The sequence below is a fragment of the Girardinichthys multiradiatus genome, chromosome 7 (assembly GCF_021462225.1).
Source record: "Girardinichthys multiradiatus isolate DD_20200921_A chromosome 7, DD_fGirMul_XY1, whole genome shotgun sequence".
Classification (NCBI taxonomy): Eukaryota; Metazoa; Chordata; class Actinopteri; order Cyprinodontiformes; family Goodeidae; genus Girardinichthys; species Girardinichthys multiradiatus.
In genome coordinates this window covers 33480413-33508216 of record NC_061800.1, presented here as the reverse complement: position 1 = coordinate 33508216, position 27804 = coordinate 33480413, and the positions used below count along the sequence as shown (strand labels likewise).

The 27804-nt window shown below is 40.3% G+C and overlaps 1 protein-coding gene and 1 long non-coding RNA gene across 3 annotated transcripts in view; one reads left to right on the top strand and one right to left on the bottom strand.

Annotated features, from left to right (window-relative positions):
- Positions 1 to 23809, top strand: part of slc12a8 (solute carrier family 12 member 8) — a 30193-nt gene extending 6384 nt beyond the window's left edge. For both annotated transcript variants that reach the window (XM_047369667.1, XM_047369668.1), the window contains 9 exons: positions 11023 to 11136; positions 11333 to 11420; positions 14065 to 14152; positions 15486 to 15632; positions 18415 to 19060; positions 19140 to 19237; positions 19351 to 19468; positions 20439 to 20499; positions 23321 to 23809. In XM_047369667.1, coding sequence (XP_047225623.1) covers positions 11023 to 11136; positions 11333 to 11420; positions 14065 to 14152; positions 15486 to 15632; positions 18415 to 19060; positions 19140 to 19237; positions 19351 to 19468; positions 20439 to 20499; positions 23321 to 23489 — 1529 coding nt within the window. In that variant the 3' untranslated portion in view covers positions 23490 to 23809. The remainder of the gene's footprint in view (positions 1 to 11022; positions 11137 to 11332; positions 11421 to 14064; positions 14153 to 15485; positions 15633 to 18414; positions 19061 to 19139; positions 19238 to 19350; positions 19469 to 20438; positions 20500 to 23320) is intronic.
- Positions 15485 to 17525, bottom strand: LOC124870842. Its single transcript, XR_007038897.1, has 4 exons — positions 17267 to 17525; positions 17109 to 17150; positions 16369 to 16514; positions 15485 to 15620 (listed from the first exon to the last, which is right to left on the bottom strand). It is a non-coding gene; the product is annotated as an uncharacterized LOC124870842 (long non-coding RNA).
- Positions 23810 to 27804: the final 3995 nt, after the last annotated feature.

The window sequence follows — 27804 nt, the reverse complement described above, 5'->3', positions numbered from 1 at the left end:
AAGTGGCACAGATTATGAAATGATTCACAATCTGTGCTAAGACTTTAAATTAAGATTCATATATTTTTACATACTTCTTAGACATTCTTTGGAAAACAAGTGAGGACGATTAGCAGATTTACTGGTTTCTGCTAATAATTGTGACTCTTTTTAACGTATGTTTTTATTTTTACTGCCCCAAACATTTTTACATGTGAGAGCCACTGGTTGAGCTTTCCAGTTCACAGGTAAAGCTTGAAATAAAAGTCTTAATCCAGACAAGTTAAAAAGAAAATGTCTCTAATGGAGAGCGGGAGAAAAGTGAAGACAAAAAATGGGAGATGAAAGATCATGGAGAAATTGAGGTCATTAGTGATCTTCATTGAAATAAGCGATTAGAGAGGAATGAGTGAAGGTGGAGGGTTTAGATTGCTGGTTAACAAGAGATGGTATCGTTTTGGACGTGTTTTTGAAAATAAGCATCTCTTTCAGATATAACATTTGTCATTTACATAGAGAAATTACAACCGCATTACAAAGCCTGAAATCAAATTAAATAAACAATAGGTTCCACTGTGTATTTATAGCTTTATTAAGTCAAAAGGCTGCTGTAATTTTTCTGGATCTGCTTGTTTCTTTTACAGGTCCTTCTCAAAATATTAGCATATTGTGATAAAGTTCATTATTTTCCATAATGTCATGATGAAAATTTAACATTAATATATTTTAGATTCATTGCACACTAACTGAAATATTTCAGGTCTTTTATTGTCTTAAAACGGATGATTTTGGCATACAGCTCATGAAAACCCAAAATTCCTATCTCACAAAATTAGCATATTTCATCCGACCAATAAAAGAAAAGTTTTTTTAATACAAAAAACAGTCAACCTTCAAATAATCATGTACAGTTATGCACTCAATACTTGGTCGGGAATCCTTTTGCAGAAATGACTACTTCAATGCGGCGTGGCATGGAGGCAATCAGCCTGTGGCACTGCTGAGGTCTTATGGAGGCCCAGGATGCTTCGATAGCGGCCTTTAGCTCATCCAGAGTGTTGGGTCTTGAGTCTCTCAACGTTCTCTTCACAATATCCCACAGATTCTCTATGGGGTTCAGGTCAGGAGAGTTGGCAGGCCAATTGAGCACAGTGATACTATGGTCAGTAAACCATTTACCAGTGGTTTTGGCACTGTGAGCAGGTGCCAAGTCGTGCTGAAAAATGAAATCTTCATCTCCATAAAGCTTTTCAGCAGATGGAAGCATGAAGTGCTCCAAAATCTCCTGATAGCTAGCTGCATTGACCCTGCCCTTGATAAAACACAGTGGACCAACACCAGCAGCTGACACGGCACCCCAGACCATCACTAACTGTGGGTACTTGACACTGGACTTCTGGCATTTTGGCATTTCCTTCTCCCCAGTCTTCCTCCAGACTCTGGCACCTTGATTTCCGAATGACATGCAGAATTTGCTTTCATCCGAAAAAAGTACTTTGGACCACTGAGCAACAGTCCAGTGCTGCTTCTCTGTAGCCCAGGTCAGGCGCTTCTGCCGCTGTTTCTGGTTCAAAAGTGGCTTGACCTGGGGAATGTCGCACCTGTAGCCCATTTCCTGCACACGCCTGAGCATGGTGGCTCTGGATGTTTCTACTCCAGACTCAGTCCACTGATTCTGCAGGTCCCCCAAGGTCTGGAATCAGCCCTTCTCCACAATCTTCCTCAGGGTCCGGTCACCTCTTCTCGTTGTGCAGCGTTTTCTGACACACTTTTTCCTTCCCACAGACTTCCCACTGAGGTGCCTTGATACAGCACTCTGGGAACAGCCTATTCGTTCAGAAATGTCTTTCCATGTCTTACCCTCTTGCTTGAGGGTGTCAATAGTGGCCTTCTGGACAGCAGTCAGGTCGGCAGTCTTACCCATGATTGGGGTTTTGAGTGATGAACCAGGCTGGGAGTTTTAAAGGCCTCAGGAATCTTTTGCAGGTGTTTAGAGTTAACTCGTTGATTCAGATGATTAGGTTCATAGCTCGTTTAGAGACCCTTTTAATGATATGCTAATTTTGTGAGATAGGAATTTTGGGTTTTCATGAGCTGTATGCCAAAATCATCCGTATTAAGACAATAAAAGACCTGAAATATTTCAGTTAGTGTGCAATGAATCTAAAATATATGAATGTTAAATTTTCATCATGACATTATGGAAAATAATTAACTTTATCACAATATGCTAATATTTTGAGAAGGACCTGTATGTGTGATGGCATTAATTGATGGAAATCAGATCTCCGAGGTTATCGTTTATAAAATAAAACAAACACAAGAAACACCATGTGTAAAACATGTGTGTGTGTGCTGCTCTGTCATTTCCAGAGTAAACTATTTTAAATCTCATTTGTCTTTTTAAATTTTACAAGATGTATAAACAATTAAATTGATGTAGTATGCAACAACCAGCATAATTGTTAAAATTTACACTAATTGATACCTTTCATTCTGTTGGTGTTTTTTTTACCCCTCCTGGAGAAAAATAGAAGTTTTGGAAACCTGTTTTATTTTAGTTTACTTAAGACATGAGTCTGTGGTGTTTTCAGACCAGTAGGTGGTGCTCTAGTGTTGTTTGTGTAGTTTAATGTGTCCCATTGAAGTAAGGTTTTTTTTGTGATAAACTTTCTTTCTCTCTTCCCCCATTCTGTCAAGAACAACGTAAAGTCTTTTAAAACGTCTATTTTTTGTAGATAGGTTTGGGACTCTGTTAGTTAGGAGTTCTTTAGTTGAATAGATTGTATCCTTTTGTTGGCCTGCAGGAAGTCCTTCCCTACATTTCCTGCTCTCAGTGGTTATCAACTTCCTGTGCAGTAGGAAGAGAAAACCTTTCCCAAACTCAGACCAGTCACTGAACCCCCCCCCCCCCCACCACCTATTGTGTAACAATATTTCTGGTTTGGCACTGAATATTTTGGCCAAAGGCAATGATTAAAAAACCTAGTGGTTTTAATCAAAATTACAAAGTCAGGCACAATGTGATTATGAGGAATTAATAGCCAAACAGCTCTGTTTCTGTCAGTTATTGGTTTATGGGTTTAGGATAGGGCTGCAGAAAACGATTATTTTGTCAATGGATTCATCTTTCTACTATTTTTTTCGATTTAATATTCGTATAGCAAAAGCTTAATAGGCGATTTTTTATTTTATTTTTTTACAGAATTTAAACTCTATCCAGAACTGGAGTTCTGGATAGAGCATATTTACAGACAAAGAAGGTTTTTCATTTTAAATGCAAAATGTCTATATTTTCTGTCCAATTCTGGCCTAATTACTGGTCTGAATGGGTTGTTCCTTCAGCAAATCGCATTTTTTAGAGTCTGTACACTTCAGTTGGCTATTTTACGATTACTAAATTAGTTAACGATTATTTTACTAATTGATTATGCTGCATGATTAATTCGATTAATTGTTTCAGCCCTAGCTTATGAATACCTGTCTGGTGAGCTGTTGTATTGTAGAATAATAGAGTGGGGAATTCCCGCACTGGCATTTGCAAACAGCAAGCCCTGCACACATAAACAACTCTCCAAAATGCAAGAATTTATTAACAAAATACATAAACTTCCCGGTAAAATACTTTAACTCTTTAACTAGGCTAGTAACTCTACTAAACTACAAAGTAAAAATGAAAAGAGTAAGGAAAACTAATAAATTAAGGAAAAAATAATAAAAAAGAAACATAAATAATAAATAAAACAATGCAGTGATATCAGAGTTCAGTGTGAATATGCATGTTTAAGAACCAAGGTTTGTTTTGAGGAGTTGAGAATGAGGACAAATTAGCTTTGAAAGCTAACAGAGAACAACAGTTGCTAAGCGTTCCAACAGCCAGTTCACAATACAAAGCAGAACTGGCAAATAAAGCACTGTGTAATAAAATGATGTTTCAAAAATCGTTTGCTGCATTATACATGAATAACATTTTGGACAATAGATTCTTAATGTTGTGCTGACTAACCATGACGGTGACAGATATAATACAGCAGGGATGTCAAAGTCAAATACACCGAGGGCCAAAAAACCAAATTTGCTACAAGCCAAGGGCCAGACTGGTTCAATGTTTATTAAAACATTTTGAAATGATTGCACATAGCCTATTGAACCAAGACCTAACACAGAGTACATTATTTAATAATTAAATGAATAAAGCAATTTTTTGTTATGGCTCTGTCAGTAACCTCAAGGGGAAACATTTTCAACAGGCAAACAACAAAATATTTAATTGGTTTGAAAAACAAAGTATGTTTCTTAATATCAAGATGAATACATAAATAAAACTGCGTGTATTATAAACTTTATATTGCATTATATTTCATTACAGCCAAACTTTCTACACACAGAAGACACACAGGTTTGCCATTTGCCTCCGTGAACATGTACTCTGCCTCCCACCTGGCTTGAAACCCCCTGTTCTCAGCGTCCACCTTACGTTTAGCCATGTTTGAGGAGGGGGGTACCTGAAACTTGATATCTGCTGTGATTGCTGATGAACAATGAAGCCGCTTGTGCGCGCTACAGTGACTTCGCGGCATGCTACGACCGATCGTGGCGTGAATAGAACAAGCTGTGCTGAAATAATGATAATGGTGAAATGGAAAATACAGATAAAATGGAGCAAACTCACATTACCGGACCATCAGTGCTCAAACCACTCATTTAGATGAAGTTTGAATTACTAATAGCCTCATCCCCGGCCTGCTGTAAGCCTGCTCCAGCCCAACACAGTTTCAACATCAAAACAAAGCAAAACACAATTAAATGAAATTAACAATATTTAAATTGTTTTATCATAAACCAATTTTGTCTGCTGTAGCTCTATGATGTCACAGGGATTCCAGCTGCGACTGCTCCTCCCTGGGAGCTGACATACAAATGGGCTAATACTCTGCATTCTGGTATTTAGAGTTTTTACCAGTCATTTTTGCTCTCTGTGTGTGTAGTTTAGTCCTTGTCTTATTTCGTGGCTGGGCCAAACACACCTTAAATGTGAATTTATGACTCTACATTTTTAGAAGAAGTCAGTTTGTGTAAAACTTATCTTTATTATCTCAGGTGCCACTAAAACCTGGTACTTATCTGTCACAAGTGCTGATTGCAACCTACTAACCCTTTACTTTGTTTTATACCGAATGGTAAATGGTCATACAATTGGCACCACCGAACCCTCTGACCACCATCAGCAGGCAAGGCGAGTGAAGTGTCTTGCCCAAGGACACAAGGGCTGAGACAGCAAAATTAGTAGAGACCACACTGCAGCTGTAAGGAACCGTGGGAGAACCTGCCACAACAACTACTCCAGGTTTTTCCAATTAAAAAGCTGCTTTGTGTGTTGTGGTGATGATTTCATTATTGGCAGAGGACCAATAGGTCCCCTAACAAAGTGAAACAGCCCTGATTAGCTTAAACTCACTGAACACTGGAACATATTCTAAGGTAGCCACCTCCAAAATGATGTGGTCATGGTTTGATAACACATCTGCTTGGCAAGTGCTGCTTTTAAAGCAGTTTCACAAATCCTTTATAAACTGCCACCATACTGGAGCCAGGTGATGCAAGCAAAGTTACGTGCTAAGCAAAAATCTAAAATTGGAAATCGCAGTTGAATTGAACTTCTCTGTATTTTCAATTTCTGACATGATAAAAATAATTTGGTTGTTTGAACACAACTATGGTGCTTTTTCAAAGCACCATAGTTGTGTTCAAAGAATGTATTTAGATTGTCTGTGATCAACAATGTTTAATTCTCGCCACAGCTAATCTATTGGATTTAGGTCTGGCCTTTGACGAGGCCATTCTAACATTAATATGCTTTGATCCAGACCATGTAATTCTGGCTGCATGCAAAATGATTCAAGTTTTTTGCACTCTCTTAAATGTTTTCTCCAGTTACCCTCCTTTCAGCACCACCATTATTGACCTCCTGTAACATGAACATTTGTTCCAGTCTCAAGTTTTTTTTTTTGCAGCGTCTGTGCTCTGATTGCCCTGTATTTAGGTCAGTCCATCTTACCATCAACTCTGCCTGACTTCCCTTTCCTTGCTGAATAAAATCATCGCCAAAGCACGTTGCTGCCAACCCCTTGTTTCACACAGGTGAAGGAGTGTTCAGGGTTATATTATTGTATTAGCTTTCTCTACATCTGGACTGTATTTACTAATTAGATGACGTCTGAGGGAATTTAACTGCATTGGATATTACTTAATAGGCATCTGTGTAAAGGGGGCTGTATGTCAAACTCTTTAGATTTGAAAACCATGTATCGTTTTTCTTTTGCTTTTCAATTATGTGCTTCTATGTGTTTGTCACATAAAATCTAAAAAAGTTGTTTGTAAAGGTGTATGAATACTTTTAAAGACATCATTATTTTTTGTTTTGATGTTAAACCTCTGTTCAAATTGCAAAATAATACTGAATTGTTGGCTGTTTCAGTTAATTTTATTTTGTATTTATTTTATTGGTCAATTAAATAGTTTGTGTTTTTAAATTGTGAATACCTGGTAGAATCCAACTGTAATGCTGCAGTTTATTGCACTGCATTAACTCTTTTAATATTTCAGACATAACAGGTGGAGTTGGACATGAAATCCCTCAGAGGGCTTATAATTATTTTGTCATATAAAAGATTGTGGGAGAATCCATTTCCCTCTTTAAGTGCTGTAAATTACTTTAATTTAGTCAATAAAGCTGCCAGTGTATTGTCTCTGTGACCGTTCAGTTTAACCACAAACTTCTCTGACTGTGATCCAGAGATGAATTACAGCTCAGTACGCCTCACCCTGTCCCAGTTGAAGCCTGTTCCCCCTACATAGCAGGAAGCTGTAATGGGCTCCTTGGGTCTGGGGTTTAGGGTGTTAACCAGACTCACCCACATTTTTTGGAAGATGACAAACGGAGATGGACAGAACAGAGATCTAAAATGACTTTTCACTCCAGAGACCACATTGGTTTTTTTTGGGGGGGGGGTTTCAATTGTTTTGTGGTTTAAACTGTAATATGTAGTTTTCAGTCGCCCCACTGGGACCTGCTCCACCTTGGTAAAATCACAGCCTGCTGTGTACTCGCAGTCTATACTTGTTGGGGTGGGAGAGTAGGTCAGTTCTGCAGAGGGAGAGGCCTCGGATGCTCATGTAATCCGACTGCATTCCAGCGTGCATCAGAGGAATGCTGCACTCGGTGACGAACCTCACACACACATGCTCAGTACAGAAAAACTAGAACTATCTCATTAGATTTGAGCTTAAGATATGATTGATAATTCCAAATTAAAAAAGTAAAGCGCTCCTTTCTCTACATCTATCTGATGTCTATGTCAAACTCACCAGAAAACCAAAGGAAAACCTGTCAATAGGAAAGGAAAGAAGGTGGTAAACATTTAGGAGTTTCTAAAACTTACAGGCGATATGTCCTTGTTTCTTATAGTTGACTGAGGCAAATGGGACACTAGCTTTATCAAAGTTCCACATAGTCAGGTCTCCGGGGAATACAATAGAGGTACCACTAAAACATTTCTTTGTTGCTCATTTCAGAAAGTGAAACGTGCGTATAGATTCATTACACATAGTGAAATATTGTAAGCCTTTATTTCTTGTAATTTTTAGGATAATGACTTACAGTTAATGAAAACCCTAAATTAATGTCCCAGAAAATTTGAATATTGTGGTAAGGTTAAATTTTGGAAACACATGATGTCACACCCTAAATTAGCTAATTAACTCAAAACTCCTCAATGGTTGCTACAAAAGCTCATTGCTGAAGAAGCTGATTGTTCAGAGTGCTGTATCCAAGCAAGGCATATTTATAAGTAAAAAACTTTGAAGGGTGAATTTCATCAAAATCCGCTAAGGTGAAAGTTTTTTGTTGAAATTTTATCTTCATTAAAATATGACAACAAAACAGACAACCAATTAGTAAACCTACCATGACATGTTGTTTTATAGGTGACAAACTGTATTTAAAGTGAATTTGACAGATTTTAAAGACAATTAGCTTTAATATTTTTTTCTTCTTCTGACTTTCTTCTTCTTTGTTTGACATTAAATAAAATTGAGCAAGTCTTCCAACATACACATCGCCTGACAGTGCATATAATATTTCTATGCCTGAGGTTATGGAGTGTGAACATGTGAACGCCCTTCCAAAGAGAGTTCAGTAGTCAGTCACACTCTCTTGGATATTGGAGTAGGATGTTGTCATATGGGTGGGGAGCTCTTGTTGTGGACACGGGCACACTGAATTTGTTAGATCCAGGTTGTTTAGACAGGGCGATCTCAGTGGGTCACAGAGTGAGCAAGAGTTTACAGCTTCCTAAATCTCGTCGAGGTCATGAATTCTTAAAACAAAGACATTTCCTAAAAAAAGACAACCAAAGAGAGGGAAAAAAAGCATGCTCACTCCCTTTCTCGCTAACTTTGAGTCTTTCTCCAAAACGTGGAAGCTGCTAAGCTTCTGAAAAGGGTGGTGACTTCCTTTTGGATAAACATGTCATTAATCTGAGAGAACACATTCTTTCCCATCGCAAGATAACCAAAGCGGGAAATGTCCGGTGTTGTAACACAGACAGGTTCTTCAGGCTGTGTGGTTTTAACGGACCTCCTCCAACACAGAATGACCTTCAGTCACACATTTGACAAACAGGTCCAGACTTAACTGACCTGCCCTGCCTGGAAAGAGCTGCACTACCTGTTGTTGCTATTTATTTTGACCTCACTTGATTTATTCGGGGCACAATAGACCATATGGACTCTGGGTTTTATGCAACTACGCAGCCTATGCAGATCTAATGCAATATCTTTGAAGCTATAATGTATTTGAAATGGTAAATCAGATATTTAAATAGCAGTTAAGCAAAATTTCCTGTCTCCTTTTGCCACATCAAAAACAATATCCATCTAGGAGAATATAATGTTTACTTGACACACATTTAGTTTAGAAAATGAGGAAAAAAGTTTGTTGTTACCACCATTAACACTTCAGAACGTTTTCTACATCGCTGCTGGGAAATCTTGACCCACCGTTCTTTGTAGAATGGTTTTAATTCAGCCACATTGGGGATGGTTTCAAACATGCATGGCCTGTTTTCATTAATGCCCTAACATCCCGATTGAATTTAGGGCTGAGCTTTGACTTGGCCTTGCCAAAACCTTTATTTTGTTTTAGGTTTTTTTCTGAGTCATTTAGAGGTGGACATACAGCTTTGCTTCAGATGATTGTCCCGCTTTGTAACCCAAGTGCGCTTGAGCACTTAGTCACTAGCTAATGGCCGATCAATCTCCGTCAGGATTTTCTGCAAGAGAAAATGATTCATGGTTTTATCAATAGTGGCAAATGCTCCGGGACCTAAAGCAGCCCCAGACCATCACACTACCACTACCATGTTTGACTGTTAGTGCGATCTTCTTTTTCTGAAACACTGTGTTAGCTTTAGGCCAGATGTAATATGACTTGTACCTTCCAAATATTTCCACTATTTTACCATCAGTTCACATAATTCTTTTCTCCAAAGTCTTGTGTATTATCAACATGTCTTCTAGCAAACGTGAAACTGAAACTTTGTTCACTCTTTCTTAATGTTGAACACTGACCTTAACAGAGAAAGGTGAGGCCTGTATCTTTTAGATCTTTTAGCCTGCTTAATGCTGTCAGACGGGGTCTGTTAAAGTGATTTCTTGATTCTAAAGGACACGTTATTAATCAGGTTGGTTTGGGTATTTCTTTTTCCTCAATAAATTGTTGTGAATGTGGAGTAAGTCTAGATTATCTTTTTTTTTACAATTTCTTGGCACTAGTGGCCTTTATTGTACAGTAATCAGACAGGAAAGAGGGGGAAGAGGGAAAGGGAAGGCATGCAGCAAATGGCCAGAGACCGGGAATCAAACCGCGGACAGCTGCATCGAGGATTATAGCCTTCGCTCATAGTGTGGGTTCTACCATCAGCACCACCAGCGCCCCCTTAAGTCTAGATATTCACAATTTTGTATGGGATCTTAATATCTTTAAGGGGACATTGTAAGAAATAATAAAAGAAAAAACAGACTCGTTATTAGAATACAACAGTGTGGAACACTTGAAATAGTTTTGTTTTTTTTAATATGCTTTATTACAGGCTGGATTGAAAAAATATTTTGCAGTCTACTCAAATATTGGTTTGGGTATTTGTTACTCATTCTTTCCTAAACTATATTCCTAAGAAACAGGTTAAGATTTAGGGTAAACTTAAAAGTTTTGATATATTTGCTGTGTCTGGTGTGAGAAATGTTTTTTGCTGCAAAAACAGCCCTCCCACTGGACTCCACTAGACCACTGAAGATGGGCATCTGGCACCAAGATGTAAGCAGCAGATCCTTTGAGTCCTGTAAGCGGCAGGGTGTGGCCTCCTTGAATCTGACATGTTTCTACAGCATATCCCACAGATGCTCCATTGTGGTTGAATTTTGAGGCAACGTTAACACCTCAAACTCATTGTTGTGCCCCTTACAGCATTCAGGACACATTTTTACTTTGTAGGAGGGAGCATTGCCCTGCTGAAAGAGAACCTAATGTTTTCAAACATAACATTGCTGAAATCATTATTCTGTCAGAACCAGCATGAGTTTCTTCTGCAGTCTAAGCTACAGTAGCTTGTCGGTTGGCATATGTATAGGTTGGGAGGTTCACTGTTTATCATAAGTTGAATCTGCTTGTATAAAAATCTATTTTCCCTTCAGTCAATGCAGTAGTTTCAAAGCCTGGTTCATTAACTCCTTTTCTAAGTAGCTAAACAGCTGTTTTCTCCTCAGCTGCGTTTGGTCTGTGCATTAGATCAACCTTGTGTTGTTTATCATTTACAATGTTAAATTAAGTCAAATGATTAGAACCTGTGCTGCTTCTGTAGGCTGGTTCTCAGCCTGACAAGACAAATGTAAAAGCATTGAAAATGTGTTTTGCTGGCCAAGGGAATGCTCTATGTGCTGTAAGCTTCTTTAGTGACGGGCTGTCTGTGTTGTTGCTTATTTCAGAGCACGGTTTCGTCGGTTACTCAGCCAGTCTTCTCAGTAGTAACATCGTACCAGATTATAGCCCTGGAGAAAACTTCTTCACAGTATTTGGGGTCTTCTTCCCTGCTGCTACAGGTGTGTGCTCGAACCCGCCCACCCCAACACCATTACTTCTGCCTATTTTAGCTGAGGTTTTCCATTTATTGCTCAGTTTTAAAAGTATGTGAACAACTCTGCTTCCCATTTAGAAAGCTACACATTCAATGAGTATAACTAGATTTTGTATTATGTGTTTGGTGAACATTTGTGTGTGTTATGTGTTCATGCTTAGGGGTCATGGCAGGATTCAACATGAGCTCAGACCTGCAGCGGCCCGAGCAAAACATCCCTGTGGGAACCCTGGCAGCTGTTTTTACTTCGTAGGCAGCAACCGAATTTACCCTCCCGAAAGAATAAGATGCACATCCAGTATATTTATACTTTAGTTGTCCAGGTGTATCCAGAGGAGCTAAAAAGAGTTGATATGATTCAGTAATTAAATTCTTATATATTCATGACACAGAGATGTGCATTCAGGTGTGTACATCTGTTAATTTTGAAGATTAAGGACTACAGCTATTTAAGTCCCAAAGATCAGTCAAAATGTGTTAGTTCAAAAATGTCATGTTATATCCATGCTATGTCCCACAGAGTCATGCTGAAGACTGCCGATTGATCATTGTCCAGCTGACAGTTGCTGTCAACCCTCCACAAAAGGCTGAAGAAGCTAGCTGGAAGTGCTGTATGCAAGCCTGATAATGGAATATTTAGTGGAGGGAAAATAGTAGAAAAAAGTGCTTTGGTTCACAGTTGAACCAGTGCTTCAAGAGCCACTACATACAAACATATTCAGGGCATGAACTACAGCTGATGCATTTTTTATAATTAACAATTTCTGGACCAGAGCCAACATCAGAAGCATCTTACCTGGGCTAGCGAGGAAGAGTAATGCACTGTTCTCAGTGGTCCAAAGTCCTTGTTTCATATAAAAGTAAATTTCATTTGAAATTCAAGCTGTCAGAACCTGGAGGAAGAGTGGAGAGGCCAAGTTGATTGAATTGCAGTGGGAAATTTTAACATTCGGTGATTATTTTGGGGTTCCATGACATCTACTGGTGTCTGTCCACTGTGTTTTCTAATGTCCACCTTCAAAACAGCCTTTTACCAGGAAATTCAGAAACTGGGCTTCCTTAACACTTTAGCGGTACCACTGGTTGATCGCCTCCATGCCATGCCACATTAATACAGTAATTCAGGCAAAAGGAGCCAGGACCAAGCATTATGTGGAATCACTGTACAGTACATGGACATATCTTTAATTAGACCAACATATCTGTATTAAATATTTTTGCTAATTACTTTTTATGTAATATTCTAATTATCTGAGTATCTGGCCTTTATTAGCTTTAAGCCATAATTATCAAAATGAGCAGATACTTATTCTTGAAATATACAGGGGTTGGACAATGAAACCTGTCATTTTAGTGTGGGAGGTTTCATGGCTAAATTGGACCAGCCTGGTAGCCAGTCTTCATTGATTGCACATTGCACCAGTAAGAGCAGAGTGTGAAGGTTCAATTAGCAGGGTAAGAGCACAGTTTTGCTCAAAATATTGAAATGCACACAACATTATGAGTGACATACCAGAGTTCAAAAGAGGACAAATTGTTGGTGCGCGTCTTGCTGGTGCATCTGTGACCAAGACAGCAAGTCTTTGTGATGTATCAAGAGCCACGGTATCCAGGGTAATGTCAGCATACCACCAAGAAGGTCGAACCACATCCAACAGGATTAACTGTGGACGCAAGAGGAAGCTGTCTGAAAGGGATGTTTGGGTGCTAACCTGGATTGTATCCAAAAAACATAAAACCACGGCTTCCCAAATCACGGCAGAATTAAATGTGCACCTCAACTCTCCTGTTTCCACCAGAACTGTCCGTCGGGAGCTCCGCAGGGTCAATATACACGGCCGGGATGCTATAGCCAAACCTTTGGTCAATCATGCCAATGCCAAACGCAAACCTTGGGCTGTGGACAATGTGAAACATGTATTGTTCTCTGATGATTCCACCTTTACTGTTTTCCCCACATCCGGGAGAGTTACGGTGTGGAGAAGCCCCAAAGACGCGTACCACCCAGACTGTTGCATGCCCAGAGTGAAGCATGGGGGTGGATCAGTGATGGTTTGGGCTGCCATATCATGGCATTCCCTTGGCCCAATACTTGTGCTAGATGGGACTACCGAACCATTCTTCAGGACCATGTGCATCCAATGGTTCAAACATTGTATCCTGAAGGCGGTGCCGTGTATCAAGATGACAATGCACCAATACACACAGCAAGACTGGTGAAAGATTGGTTTGATGAACATGAAAGTGAAGTTGAACATCTCCCATGGCCTGCACAGTCACCAGATCTAAATATTATTGAGCCACTTTGGGGTGTTTTGGAGGAGCGAGTCAGGAAACGTTTTCCTCCACCAGTATCACGTAGTGACCTGGCCACTATCCTGCAAGAAGAATGGCTTAAAATCCCTCTGACCACTGTGCAGGACTTGTATATGTCATTCCCAAGACGAATTGACGCTGTATTGGCGACAAAAGGAGGCCCTACACCATGCTAATAAATTATTAGTCTAAAACCAGGTGTTTCAGTTTCATTGTCCAACCCCTGTATTACTCTGTCTGTAAGGAGTCCTTATAAACTGTGAGTGGGACTTTTGAATTGAATTACTGAAATAAATTGCCGTTTCAATAGTATTCTAATTTCTTAAAAAATACCTGTACATCTAATGTATTACATCACAGTGTTATTTGCTCCAGATTTGACTTACCCCGTCCACTGTGGTGTTTTTTTAAACGGTCAAATCTGTCCTGTTTCAGTGGAGAGAGCAAACAAACCTAAATTCCTAGCACTAACCTCAGATACATACTAGTCATATTCTTCTGTCTGACGTTTTGTATTAATAGAGAAAGAGGAGCTGTTGTTTATAATGTGATGTGGTGTACTGTCTGTGACCTACAGGTGGTTCCTGTATCTGGTCTTTGTCTTCCTCCTGGGGGCCATCTGCACCAGAGAAGCTCTGCGCTATGACTTCTTGATAGCAGAAAAGGTAAACTCCTCTCCGTTTCCATCCAGCCATGTGAGAGAGGCCTTCCAGCAGAGGAGGTGCGGTGTGGGGATTTCACACCATGGCTCACTTTGCTATTTTGTTGTGGTTGGTCCAGCCTCCAACTATGTGTACTTTCAAAATGATTAGAGTTTTTGAACAATCTTTTCCAGTTCTCCGATGGGAAAATATTCATATTTGACCATTTTCTGTATTTTTTTCTTTTGAGTGGTTTCTCTTTTACTCTGAAAGATGAATAGAACTTGAAACACCCAGTTAATTCACAAACTATCATAGCATTCTCTAAATGTCAGCCTACTTTGTGTGTAATTTAATCTCATTATCAATATAACTGTTCTGTGGAGGCCTTAGAGGTTTTTTAAATAAGATTTATTAGATTAGATAAGATTAGTGAGCACCATCATTGAGACCAATAAACGCATCAAACAGTTCAGGGATAAAGTTATCTGAGAGTATTTGAATCTTTGAACATTTCAGAAAGCATTGTTCAATATGCAAATTGTAGAAAAATGGCAAAAAGAAAGCCATTGTTGAAAGACGGTTCTGGTTTCAGGTTGTAACAAGGCATGTAGAGAAAGCATAAACATATGGAAAAAGGTGCTGTGGTCAAATGAGACCAAAACTTAACTTTTTAGCCTACATGCAAAATGCTTTTCGTGGTGCAATGCTAACATCACCCTCAACACACCATCCCCGCTGTGAAATTTGGTGATGGCAGCAACATGCTGTGGGAATGCTTTCGGTCAGCAGAGGGAGGGAATCTATAAGTGAGAATCTGAGGTTCAGCCATTTTGCAAAGAGGAATGGGCAAACATTTCAGCATCTAGATCTGAAAGGTTGCTAGAGACATACCCCCGAAAAACTTGCAGCTGCAGCAAAACGTTCTACAAAGCATTAATTCAAGGGGGTTTATATAAATGCATGCCACACTTTTCATATTTATATTTGTAAAATATTTTAAACCCATGAATCATTTTCTTTCCTTTTTATAGTTTCACACTCCTTTGTGTTGTTGTTTTACACAAAAATCCTGATAAAATACATAGAGCTTGTAACATGACAAAATCTGAACACATTCACTCCATAATATAACTAATTGTAAACAAATGTGTAAATTTCCCATCTTAAATACTGCAACAGTGTTCGATTTTACTTGAATCAAGTGCAGAGGTCCTTGTCTTCTCCATCAGTGATTAGTTCTCATTGTTTTTGCAAGGGGCCGACTGCAACGGAACTGACTTGGGCGTAGCTTTCATGAGATCTCAACCCCACCTCATCCTTTTTCACCCTGTGTTTGTTTTCCATCTTCCTCCAGGTCTCCTTGGTGGGTTTCCTCTTTCTCCTGGGCCTGTACATCTCCTCCCTGGCTTCGTGCATGGGCGGCTTGTACGGAGCACCCAGGATCCTCCAATGCATCGCCCAGGAGAGGGTCATTCCCTCACTGGCTTTTCTAGGAAGAGGGGTGAGTGGTTAGACGGTTGAAGGAATGACATTCAAAAGTAACAGCTAGAATAAGCTTTACATCACTTAAGGTTATCTAGTGCAAATGTGTGTTTAAACACCAATAAGTTGACTTTTGCGAATAAAATGTGAATACTTTGTGCACATAACAGAATGAAACTCACTAGTCACTAATCACTAGTGCCACTTTATCATCAGTGGTTAATTTATTTAGTTGAAATCAGACTGTGCTTAAAGTATGCAGAACCTGTAAATGTTCTAGGTTTAGGAGGCTTGTGTTGCTGATAAGAGTTTGCAACACAACACTTGCCTTACAGGATACTTTTACTCAATCTCATTTAATCCTATCATTAGATATTTTATTACTTTAATCTACAGTTAACTGTAAAGTTTTTACAAGAGCTAAACAATGTAAAAAGTACCTACACTTCTGTTTTTTCTTTAAGATGTTTCACCTCTCATCCAAAAGGCTTCTCCAGTTTTCCAGAACTAATATGTCTAAAGACAAACAACCCTATAATATATCACGATGCTGCCACCACCATTTTTCACCCAAATATACTTTTTGGACTTGTCCTGAAAATCTGACCATAACACATATTCCTGAACAGTATTTTAGCCAGGTCTGGAAGTTTTCTTTGGAAGACAAGGCTTCTATCTTTAACCCTACTTCTTAGTCTAGGCATACAAAGATCACAGAAGGTTTTTGAGAGGTTTTTGTAGAACACAACCAATACCCATCGTCTGTCTGTCCGTCTGTTCATCCATCCATCCGTCCGTCCATCCATCTGTCCATCAATCGCTCGCACCCACTTATCCTTGTAGGGTCACATGGGGGCTGGTGTCTATCTCTAGCCGTCATTAGACGAGAGGCGGGGTACACCTTGGACAGATCATACAACCAGTATACCACAAATTCCCATGTTATTCAGATTCTCCATTATTGAACTGAGGTCTGTACCCAAGAATGTTAAAATTGTATCTCAAAGGAAATACCCTTTTGAGATCCACATGTATCTGTTTAAAGTAATGATCTCCTGTTTTTTAGAACTTTCTTCACAAGACTTTTCATGTTGAACAAAAGCTTAAATCCGTAATATTTCAAATAAAATATAACTTAAACACGTAATTTACTTTTTTAGTAAAGAAAGATGCTTTGTGTAGTCGTTCTGCCACAGAGTAAGAATTTAAAGAAAAGTTAATTTTATTTCCATGATCTTTAAACTCATCATGTAACCATAGCTGTATTATAGGCTTCTGTATTTATTTGTTAACAACATTAAACCCAATGTGTCCCATTGCTTCTAAAAGTGTGCATGTACACTTTGCCTCAATCCCCATTAAATATAAATGATTACCTTCAATTCAACGTTCTTGGAGATAACTCTAAACTGAACTTGGAAGGTGAATTCACCTTTTATGTATGCAAAGCAAGCACCAAAATCAACCGTACACACAGTGACAATGAAGATTTTACCTGTGAGGTTATGATAGATGTATTTCTAGTTGCAGTCATCCACTGGGGAAATAAAAACAAATGAAATCAATTTCAAACTAAACATGGGTGTGCAAGTAGTCAATATCATTACAGTTTAACACAAACTGAAATTTGACAATACATATTGACTGTAATACCTGCAGTGGATGGCATATTGTAAACTCTTACGTGGGTAGCCTGGATGTATGGGGGTGTGGTGCCTAAGACTCAGCAGGAAACCATTTCTGAGCTGCCTAATTATAGAGTCTGGGCCCCATAAAGTAGAAGTGAGTGAACTGACCTCATCAGCACAGTGTTACAACAAGCTGCTGCTGCTGCACACTTGGTGGACAGTGACCTCTTTGACTCAACCCTTCCTTGTATGGCAGCACTGCTCGACCTCTCTCAGCAGGCTGGAATGAGTCCTGAGACATCTTGGTCCAAATCAAAGCCTCAGAACAAACGCAGGAAGGGCGACGGGCAGGGCCTTTCTCTGCTGTGTGCTCTGGAGGCCCTCCAGGCGCATAACAGTCCTCCTGTAAATGTGCAACAAGACAGGGAGAGTTCAAGCAAGGGGTTGTTGTTTGGAGATAGATTTAGTCCTGCAGAATTAAATAGTTCTGTAAATTTGATTTGGCATTTTTCTAAATGTTAAAGGGAAAGTAAAACCCACATTTAGACATTCCCATACATATATTGTTTAATGGCAGTTTAAGCATGTTTTGGTCATATTAATGGAACTGTAGGATGAGCTTTCACTTTGAATACAAAGCTGTCAAGTTAGAAGAAAGACAAAGTCATTTGAGATTTTTTGCAATGTATTATTGTTATTTAGCATATTTTAATCCAATTATAACTTTAGTTTTGGTTGTTCATGTTGACCTGGAGGAAACAATTCAAAAATTAATCAAATGATTGTTATTTTAAACCTAATGCACAGCAGAATGTCATTATCAGTATTATCTGATGTTATATTAATGCCAGATTCCATTAGAGGTTAACTGATATTGTATTTCTCTGCATTTCTTTAGACTGGTTTCTTTACAAATGTCAACTTTTTCTGCTTTAGAAAAGCAAGAATTGTGCACAAAATCTTTGAAACCAAATGCCTGTTTTCTTTTTTAACTTGAAACGCAGATCTCTTTAAAAAGGAAAAAAAAAAAAAAATATTATTGACAGGAAATTGATAAAAAGCACATCTTGTTTGCATTATTTTTGTGAACCAGGGGCTTGTCTACATTTTAAAATGATTGGTTTCTGAGTTAAGCATCACTAAACACACTGAGTCATTTTGTCTTGTCGGCAGAACGGCCCAAACCGGACCCCCGTGGCGGCCATCTGTCTGACCAGCTTGCTGACCATGGCCTTCATTTTCATTGGTCAGGTCAACGTGCTGGCACCGATCGTCACCATCAACTTCATGCTAACCTACAGCTTTATTGACTATTCCTACTTTTGCATGGCCATGACCTTCCAGCTTCAGACGAAACAGAAAAGGAACACCTTCATTTCAGGAAGGAGAAGCAGGCACCAATCGACCAAGCAAAGCTCCAGGCCTTTGATTGAATCCCCTCTCCCTAACTACGGGAGCGGAGGCGAGAGTCCGCGGGGAAAAGGCACTCTGCTGGAGTTCAACAGGGACATGGACCAGATCTTTCCACCTGTCTCCAAAGTTTATCCTGAACCAGAGAAAATGCCCTTGAGGCAGGATCTGTGCAGCACATCTAGGAGTAGGAAGGCTACTACTAAGCAGATGTTGATGGACAGTTTTGGTCTGGATCTGAACAGCAACATGTTTTTAGACGAGAAAGGAAGGGACCAAAGCTCAGCTCCACCAGAGGAAGAAAACAAGGGGCATAGTGGAAATAAAGAGTTCAGGGCTGGAGATCAACCTGAAGTCAAATGTTACACAGAGCAAGATTCCCACGCAGAAACTCAGGTTCACAATGCAGGTGACTAATTAACCGAGAGTAGGTTTTAACACTGGAGTGAGTTTATTTTCTTTGTACTGACCTTTCAGAAATCTTTCAGGTAATGGAGAAAAACCAGAGCAGCAGCACTTTGAAATCCAACCTCTGCGTGATGCTTTCTACACAAAATTGTGTAACCACTGGCTTGCTCTCATTGGGGTAAATTACACAAAAAATGCAGCTAATTACGGCTTTCCTATCCACATGGTCTGTTTTCTGATGACTTTATGATTAATGAGGATTAATCTGAACAGACTTGTTTTCTTTTTCAGGCAATGGGCTCCATGTTGATCATGTTTGTCATTCAGTGGGTTTATGCTTTAGCCAACATCCTGGTTGCATTGCTGCTCTTCTTCTACATTGGGAAAACAAGTCCTGGTCTACCTATAGGTAATTTCTATATGCTCTTTTATTGGTAGAAACCCTTTAAATTTATGTGCGATTTGTCACTTTGTAATACCACTCTGTAGGTGAGTAGCATGTATGCTAAAGATGTGCAACCAGCCTTAAAATAAATAAATCTTTTATTGCCGTGGTAATCTTAGACAGGAACGTTTAGGAAAAAAGCCAACCTTTCATTTGGGTGCATTTTTTTCAATGGGGGGTAAATATAACAGGTTAAGAAAAAACTGTTTTCAGAAAAATCACCAGTAGCACAGTCCTCACTGTGCTTACTGTCAAGATAAATATGGGTCCTCTTCCAACACATTGGCTAAAGGAAATGGACCTCGGTGTCAAATTATTTTTATAACCCAAGGAAACTGAAAGTCAATTAGGAGTTCCAATGAGCTGTGATCAGCTGGAAAACCTAAAGTATGAATAAAAATAAAGCGCCTCTGTAATATTTAAAGAATTTAGATTAAAAACAGTTATCTCTTAACATGAGATTCTTTTCCATACTGAATAAATGTACTCCAATTATTTTTCCTGAGTAAACGTACTCTAATTCAAGGTTAACGTTTTCCTAAAATTAGAAATTATGCTACTGTAATTAAAGATCAGTCTAGTATGTTTCACTTGAGGGAAACTGGGTGCATTCAAATTTGGTTCTCTGTGTTTAGTTAATCTTTATCTATAGCAACTTCCTATGTTTTTAGGCTTCACTTGCACTCTCTCGACACAGCAGCCTTGCAGCTGTTGTGGCTCAGGATTTCTCAAATTGCTGTGCAGTACAACACTGACTCCACACAATTTCGAGCTCCAGTATCAAGATTTGTCCCACATTTGGATGATGAAACTCTGCTCGTCTCAGTACTGTTTTATAAAGCAGTTTGAAGTAAAGTAAATGGTAAAACTGGGGACCAAAAAATTTATTCTCACAAGCCAAAGTTGAACTTTTGCTGTTCTGATTTATTTGCAGGTATTGCAGCTCCGTTTAGCTTTTTCAGATGGCTGAAGTCAATTCTTGGTAGCCTATGCAGGTATTGTATAGTTTTATTGGTGGCTCGCAAATGTTTACTCTTAAGCAAAGCCAAAACTAAATAAAAGCAAAGTGTCCGGGACCGGGTGGCAGGGGCAGCAGACTCAGCAGAGACGCCCAGACGTCCCTCTCCCCAGACACCTCCTCCGGGGGAGCCCAAGACGTTCCCAGGCCAGCCGAGAGACATAGTCCCTCCAGTGTGTCCTGGGCCGTCCCCTGGGCCTCCTCCCGGTGGGACGTGCCTGGAACACCTCCCGAGGAAGGCGTCCAGGAGGCACCTCAACTGGCTCCTCTCGATGTGGAGGAGTAGCGGCTCTACTCCGAGCCCCTCCCGGATGGCCGAGCTCCTCGCCCTATCTCTAAGGGAGTGCCCGGGCCCACCCTACGGAGGAAGCTCATTTCAGCCGCTTGTATCCGGGATCTCGTTCTTTCAGTCATGACCCAAAGTTCATGGCCATAGGTGAGGGTAGGAACGTAGACCGACCGGTAAATCGAGAGCTTCGCTTTTCGGCTCAGCTCTCTCTTCACCACAACGGACCGGCACAGCGCCCACATTACTGTGGCAGCTGCACCGATCCGTCTGTCGATCTCCCGCTTCCTTCTTCCCTCACTCGTGAACAAGACCCCGAGATACTTAAACTCCTCCACTTGAGGCAGGAACTCCCCTCCAACATGAAGAGGACAAGCCACCCTTTTCCGGTCGAGAAACATGGCCTCGGACTTGGAGGAGCTGATCTTCATCCCAGCTGCTTCACACTCGGCTGCGAACCGCCCCAGTGCATCCTGTAGGTCTTGGCTAGAGGGGGCCAGCAGGACTACGTCATCTGCAAAAAGAAGAGACGAAAGCCTCTGGTCCCCAAACCAGACCCCCTCCGGCCCTTGGCTGCGCCTAGAAATCCTGCCATAAAAGTTATGAACAGGACCGGTGACAAAGGGCAGCCCTGCCGGAGTCCAACATGCACCAGGAACAGGTCCGACTTAGTGCTGGCAATGCGAACCAAACTCCTGCTCCGCTTGTACAGAGATCGGATGGCCCCTAATAAAGGGCCCCCGATTCCATACTCCTGGAGCACCTCCCACAGGGCATCATGAGGGACACAGTCGAATGCTTTCTCCAGGTCCACAAAACACATGTGGACCGGTTGGGCAAACTCCCATGAACCCTCGAGTACCCTGTAGAGGGTGTAGAGCTGGTCCAGTGTTCCACGGCCGGGACGAAAACCACACTGTTCCTCCTGAAGCCGGGGTTCGACTATTGGCCGGACTCTCCTCTCCAATAAACTGACGTAGGCCTTACCAGGGAGGCTGAGGAGTGTGATCCCCCTGTAGTTGGAACACACCCTCCGGTCACCCTTCTTATGTAGGGGGACCACCACCCCAGTCTGCCAATCCAAAGGCACGGTCCCCGTCCGCCACGCAATGTTGAAGAGGCGTGTCAACCATGACAGCTCCACAACATCCAAAGACTTGAGGTACTCAGGGCGGATCTCATCCACCCTTGAAGCCTTGCCACCGCGGAGCTTTTTAACCACCTCGGTGACTTCAGCCTGGGTGATGAAAGATTCCAACCCCGAGTCCCCAGCCTCTGTTTCCACCAGGGAATGCGTGATGGCAGGATTGAGGAGATCCTCGAAGTACTCCTTCCACCGGCCGATAATGTCCCCAGTCGAGGTCAGCAGCTCCCCACCCCCACTGTAAACAGTGTTGGCGAAGCACTGCTTCCCCCTTCTGAGGCGCCGGACGGTTTGCCAGAATCGCTTCGGGGCCTACCAGTAGTCCTTCTCCATGACCTCACCGAACTCCTCCCAGGTCCGAGTATTTGTCTCTGCCACCGTCCGGACTTAGTTTGATTTGCATGTATTCACATTTGATTAAAGGGGACATATGTGTTTAAATCCTTCCTTTTCACATTTAAATCATTCAGTTGTGGTCTATGTCCACTTTAAAGGTTTACTAAAGTAAAGTCTTTTTAAATAGAGCCTTGTTTCATAGACAGGTTGGGCTATTCTGTCAACATTTCTATTAAGTCTTTAACTACCCTCCACATTTATTGGTACCTCAAGTAAAAAAGTGTAAAGAACAGTGATAAAATAAATGTATCTTTTGGTGCAGTAGCATCCATCAATCTATCCACCCACACATGCATTCATTTATGTATCCATCTCCCCATGCAGGCATGCCCAGGTTCAGCTTTTCCTTTACCATGGCTGACCTAAGCAATGGTCACATTAGAACACACGGCACCCCAATCCATCCATCAATCTCATGCTCCATCCTAACATCTCTTGAGGACAAGACACCTCAGGGTGTTTAAACTCCTGTGCTTGAGGCAGAGGTGGTTCTCAACCCAGCGTGAACAGCCCTCTTTTTTCCTTTTAAGAACCAAAGCATTAGACTTAGAGGAGCTGACTCTCAATCTGGCCACTTCACACTAGGTTATGAAGCGCTCAATTACACTAACATGCCCATATTTACAGTCAGAGCACTAATTAAAAAGGTTAACATCACCATAACTGTGACAGACAAGGGCTAACAAAGATCCAAGTTTATAGTTTTTAACACCCTCAGGGAGAAGGACGGTAAAAATCTCCAAACCTCACTGCTGGAGATCCACAGCAAAGAGAGAGATCTTGGGGTCACTTTGTCTCCAAATATAGTCAATTTTGCGGATTGTTAAGCATCTTTACAAGGAATGTAAGAGGGCTCTTTATTTCAGAGATAATATCAGTTAACACTTAGGATGTCAGGGATTTTAGTTATTCCTTTCTTTCAAAATATTTTCAAGTGTTTATTCCTCTGTCATTGTTTTCCTCGTCTTCCAGTAAGAGAGGATCTCCCCGGGATGAGATGGTAGTGACGCCGTCTTTGTATGGAATCGGGCTAAAAACCAAGCAACTGACTGAGGAAAACACGGATTTTGCCTCTCGCCACCGGTTTCACCAATCTTCATTCATCCAAGCCGACACAATGGTGCAACCACAATGCGAGTGACATAGTTCCATCTCATGACTGAAAACTGCAACAAGTGCCTCATGCTGCTGCATTTTTTCACATGTTTCCTATGTAGCAAAAACTTTCAGTGGCTCAGGTCATTTTTGGGCGGTGTTTCAAGGAAAGCTGAGCTTTTCTTAGAGATCCACAAAAGGTGAGCATTTGTATAAGCGACTAAAAGATATGAGTGTGCTCAAAGTCACATTTGTGAATTTGACTTGAAATTAACAGAAATGTATACCGTTAGAATTTTTGTTGTTTGAATCTGTTTGTGGCATTGTTACAAAGGTTTAATTAAATGCATACAATCACTATTCAGATCATTTGTAGTATGATTTGTTTTGTGTTTCTCAAAATCCACATGGTTTTTCAGACTGCAGTTATTTTACAAAGAGCACACCAATCTCATTGTAGGCAACTTGCTTCTTACAAAATCTGAAACAAAACACTTTACATTCTCAGGGTGCATGGATTATTCTGTTAAGTTTAGACAAAGAAATTGCATATCACAACAACCAGCCTCTGTTTACACATTATGGACAAACAAGAATATGCATGCTTAGGTTTTGATGAAATTAATTTTATTTGTTTGCAATGCATATGTAGTTAAGGTAGATCATGAGCTGCAGTTCTGGCAGAAGTAAATTACATCACTTCTCCCTTCGTGTCATATTTGCAGCCACATGATGATCTGTAACCACAATACCTTATTATCTGTCATCCTGAGGGTAAATGTTTTGTTTCTGTAGTTCTGAGATGTATGCCTGCTTGTTGCTGCAGCTTCCTTTGAGAATCACGCGTTCCAGCAACACTGCGATACACAGCGTTGTTGCAGCTGAGGCGCCGTCTCTATCCGACACGTCAGTTCTGCACACCTTTAAGCCACAGGATGTTTGGGCTCTTTGTTCTGTCAGATGCAGTTTCTGCTTAAAAAGATAATGTTATTGTTTGGAAACACCACAAATATTTTGACTGTTTACCCAGCAACACCTAACATACTGGCACCATTAGGTTTGAGAACACTGGGCTGAAGGGTCACTATTTTATATTTGTTCTCCTTTTGGTCTTTGATAGAGGCTGTTCCTGATTACAAACCAGAAAATGTCTGCAGACTGTAAAAGAGCAGGGCCTTTTTCACAATTCAACCACATATTTAAACGCATTTTATTAGGATTTTCTGTGATAGACCAACACAAAGTAGGGCATAACTGTTAAATGGAAGGAAGGATACATGGCTGCAACATGTTTTCTTCCTGGATTGCCCTGTGTTTAGCTCATCCATCATCCCATCAACTCTGACCAGCCTCTCAGACCTTGGTAAAGAAATGCATCCCCACAGCATGATACTACCAACACCGTTTCACTGTGTGGACAGTGTCTTCCGGGTAATTTGTTGTGTTCGTTTTTAACACGGGTGGTAAACTAAAACACAATGGTGTAAACACAGTTTTTCATTATAAACAGAGTACTAACTGTTGAATTTAAAAGTGCTAATTTATCAAACTAGACGGTTCACCTAGTCTAAAGACAACCCACAGATCCATAACCCAATTGACCTCATTCCGAGCTTCAGCAGCATCCTTAATTGAGTTAACCCGATGTAACATCCTCTAGTTTCCTGTTTAAATTGATGGGATGTCATGTAGACATTATTGTCCCCAAGGGGAAATTCTTTTCCACAGACCAGCCCCTGGACTCCTATTACCAGGGGCTGGTACTTTAGACCACTTAAAAATAAGAACACCCTAGGACACTTTAGTTAACAGTCATGACTGATGCAAAGGTGAGGTGAAGGCATGGGGAACTTTAGATGCTTTACTAGATATTTAGGACACACAGCATATAGGACAAAGAAAATAGTCCATTATCGTCTTCCTTCCAGAAAATGCCAAACATTTGGTGACTATTGGAGGCAACTGATAGTGCCAGATTTTATTTTGGGCTGTTTTATTTATAAATAATTTAGAAAAAATATGCATCTTTACATGACAATTCACATTAATGCAAAACTCTGTTTCTGTATCATATAAAATCCCACTAAAATAAATAGATGTTTGTGGTTGTAATATGAAAAATGTCAGTTGTGTGATTACTTTTGCAAGGTACTGTAAAAAACATTGGATGATAATTCACATCTACCTATTGTACTGATGACTCACTTGAAATGTGGTTTCATTATTTAGTCAGTTTTGGTAATCCAAAGTTGTCTTTCCCAGTTGTTCAAAATTTTTACAACTTTTAACACAATTGTAATTTTTTTTTTGTTGACAGGCAATGTGTTTTGTAGCCGATTTAAATATAGAGGTGCTGCCAATGTATTTGCTTTGCTTGTGTAAATACTGTTCTTCAGTGGAAATAAAAACAAACATGGTGTCTCCAGGGTCCAGATCTTACAGTCGATCTGGGAACAGAAGACAGAAGAAATAATAAACAAAAGCACAAGTGTGGCATACTCTGGCCAAACTTGACCTCTTCAAACACCTTGGCGAGGGATCTGGTGAAATTTACATATATAGTTGTGGTAAAGAGGAAGTATACCCTATTAGTTATATCTTTCTAATCTTGATGGGGTTAGAAAATTATGCAAATCTAACCTTTAGTGTATTTGAAAGTGACTAAAACAAAGGAGATGATTGTAGATTTTAAGAGAAACAGGAATAAGTCAAAAACTTTCTATCATGAGAGAAGAAGTGGAGGTGGTGGAGGAGTATAAATACCTCGGTGTTCACCTGGACAACAGACTAGCGTGGAGATGCAACTGTGAAGCCATCTACAAGAAGGGACAGAGCAGACTGTACTTCTTGAAGAAGCTTAGGTCCTTTGGTGTTTGCAGCAAGATGCTGCATATCTTCTATAAGTCTGTTGTGGAGAGTTTGATCTCTTCTGCCATCATCTGCTGGGGAAGCAGCATCAGAGCCAGGGACTTAAAAAAGCTCAACAAGCTGATAAAGAAGGCTGGCTCTGTTCTGGGGACTCTTCTGGAGATCATTGTGGAAAGATGGATTCTTCATAAAATGAAGAACATTATGGAGAACTTTGAGCATCCTCTTCATGAGACTGTCCTACAACAACAGAGTGTCTTCAGTCAGAGGCTTCTTCAGATCTGCTGTAAGATGGAGCGCTACAGGAGATCCTTCCTGCCCACAGCCATCAGCATCAACAACGGCTCTTTGAGGAAACCCTCATAATGAGCTACAACATTTAATTTCCCTTTGGGATTAATAAAGTATTTTTGAATTGAATTTATTAGACAAAATAAATAAATACAATTAGAAAATGTAGGAAAACTACACCCCCAAAACCGGTATAAGATGTGTGGCCTAAAACAGATTTTAAAAGGGTCGTTTTTTTAAATAATGTTTACAGTTTAGCCTTATTATCCAGGAAATAGTAGCCACAACATCACATTTTTGTTTTTGGTGTTTAGATGACTTCATGCAGGAAAGGCTGTAGCTGTTTTAACACAGTTTGTACTTGACCCCACTCGGACCAGCTGTTAGCTTTAGCATCAGGGTCAAACTTACCTAGTTTTGTGCTTAAAGTGGAACTAAACCTGATGTAAAAGAATAACCCTCCCCCAGGCAAATTTTGAAAAATGCCAACAAAGAGCCGCTTAGTGCCGAGAGACACCGAGCGGCACGGCTAAGTGTGGGTCTGGTCAGGAGGACGAGGGAAAGTGGCAGCTAGCTTAAGTTGACATCCTGAAACATGGAGAGCGACGCTGGTTAGATCTTTTGAGGTGAAGGATGTTTCACTGGAGGTTAAAGGGCGCTTTGTGGAGCCCTGTAGGCCTGAGCTTTATCAGTTCGAGCCGCTGGCTCTGACTCAGCGATGCGATATGAATGTAGATTCATATTATCTCAAATAAAGCAAATAATCAAAGGTATAGAGCAAAACGCTATGATCAGTGTCTTGAGTGAGATGGTTTTATACCCAAACTGTGACGTACACATGAACCGAGCTGTACGATTTGAACCAATAGGAAAATTCAACTGCAGTAACCACGGTTCAACCCAAAGAGGGCAGCAGTAGGACGGTTTTGGGACAAATATTGTAGAATTAAATACATTTACATAAAACGTAATAAATTGCACGGCAACATAAAGATAGCATCCTTAAGGTCCAATTTATACACTTTATCTGCACAAATAAGTTGTTTTTGAGTTACAGAGTTACTCTTTAAAGAGGATGTCAATAGATCTATCCACCTGGTAAGATATTAACTCCTTAACGTTTTAACAGAACCTCACTTTAGAAATCATTAACTATCCTTTTACGGATTGAAAACTGGTATGTTTTAATAATTTTTCACATT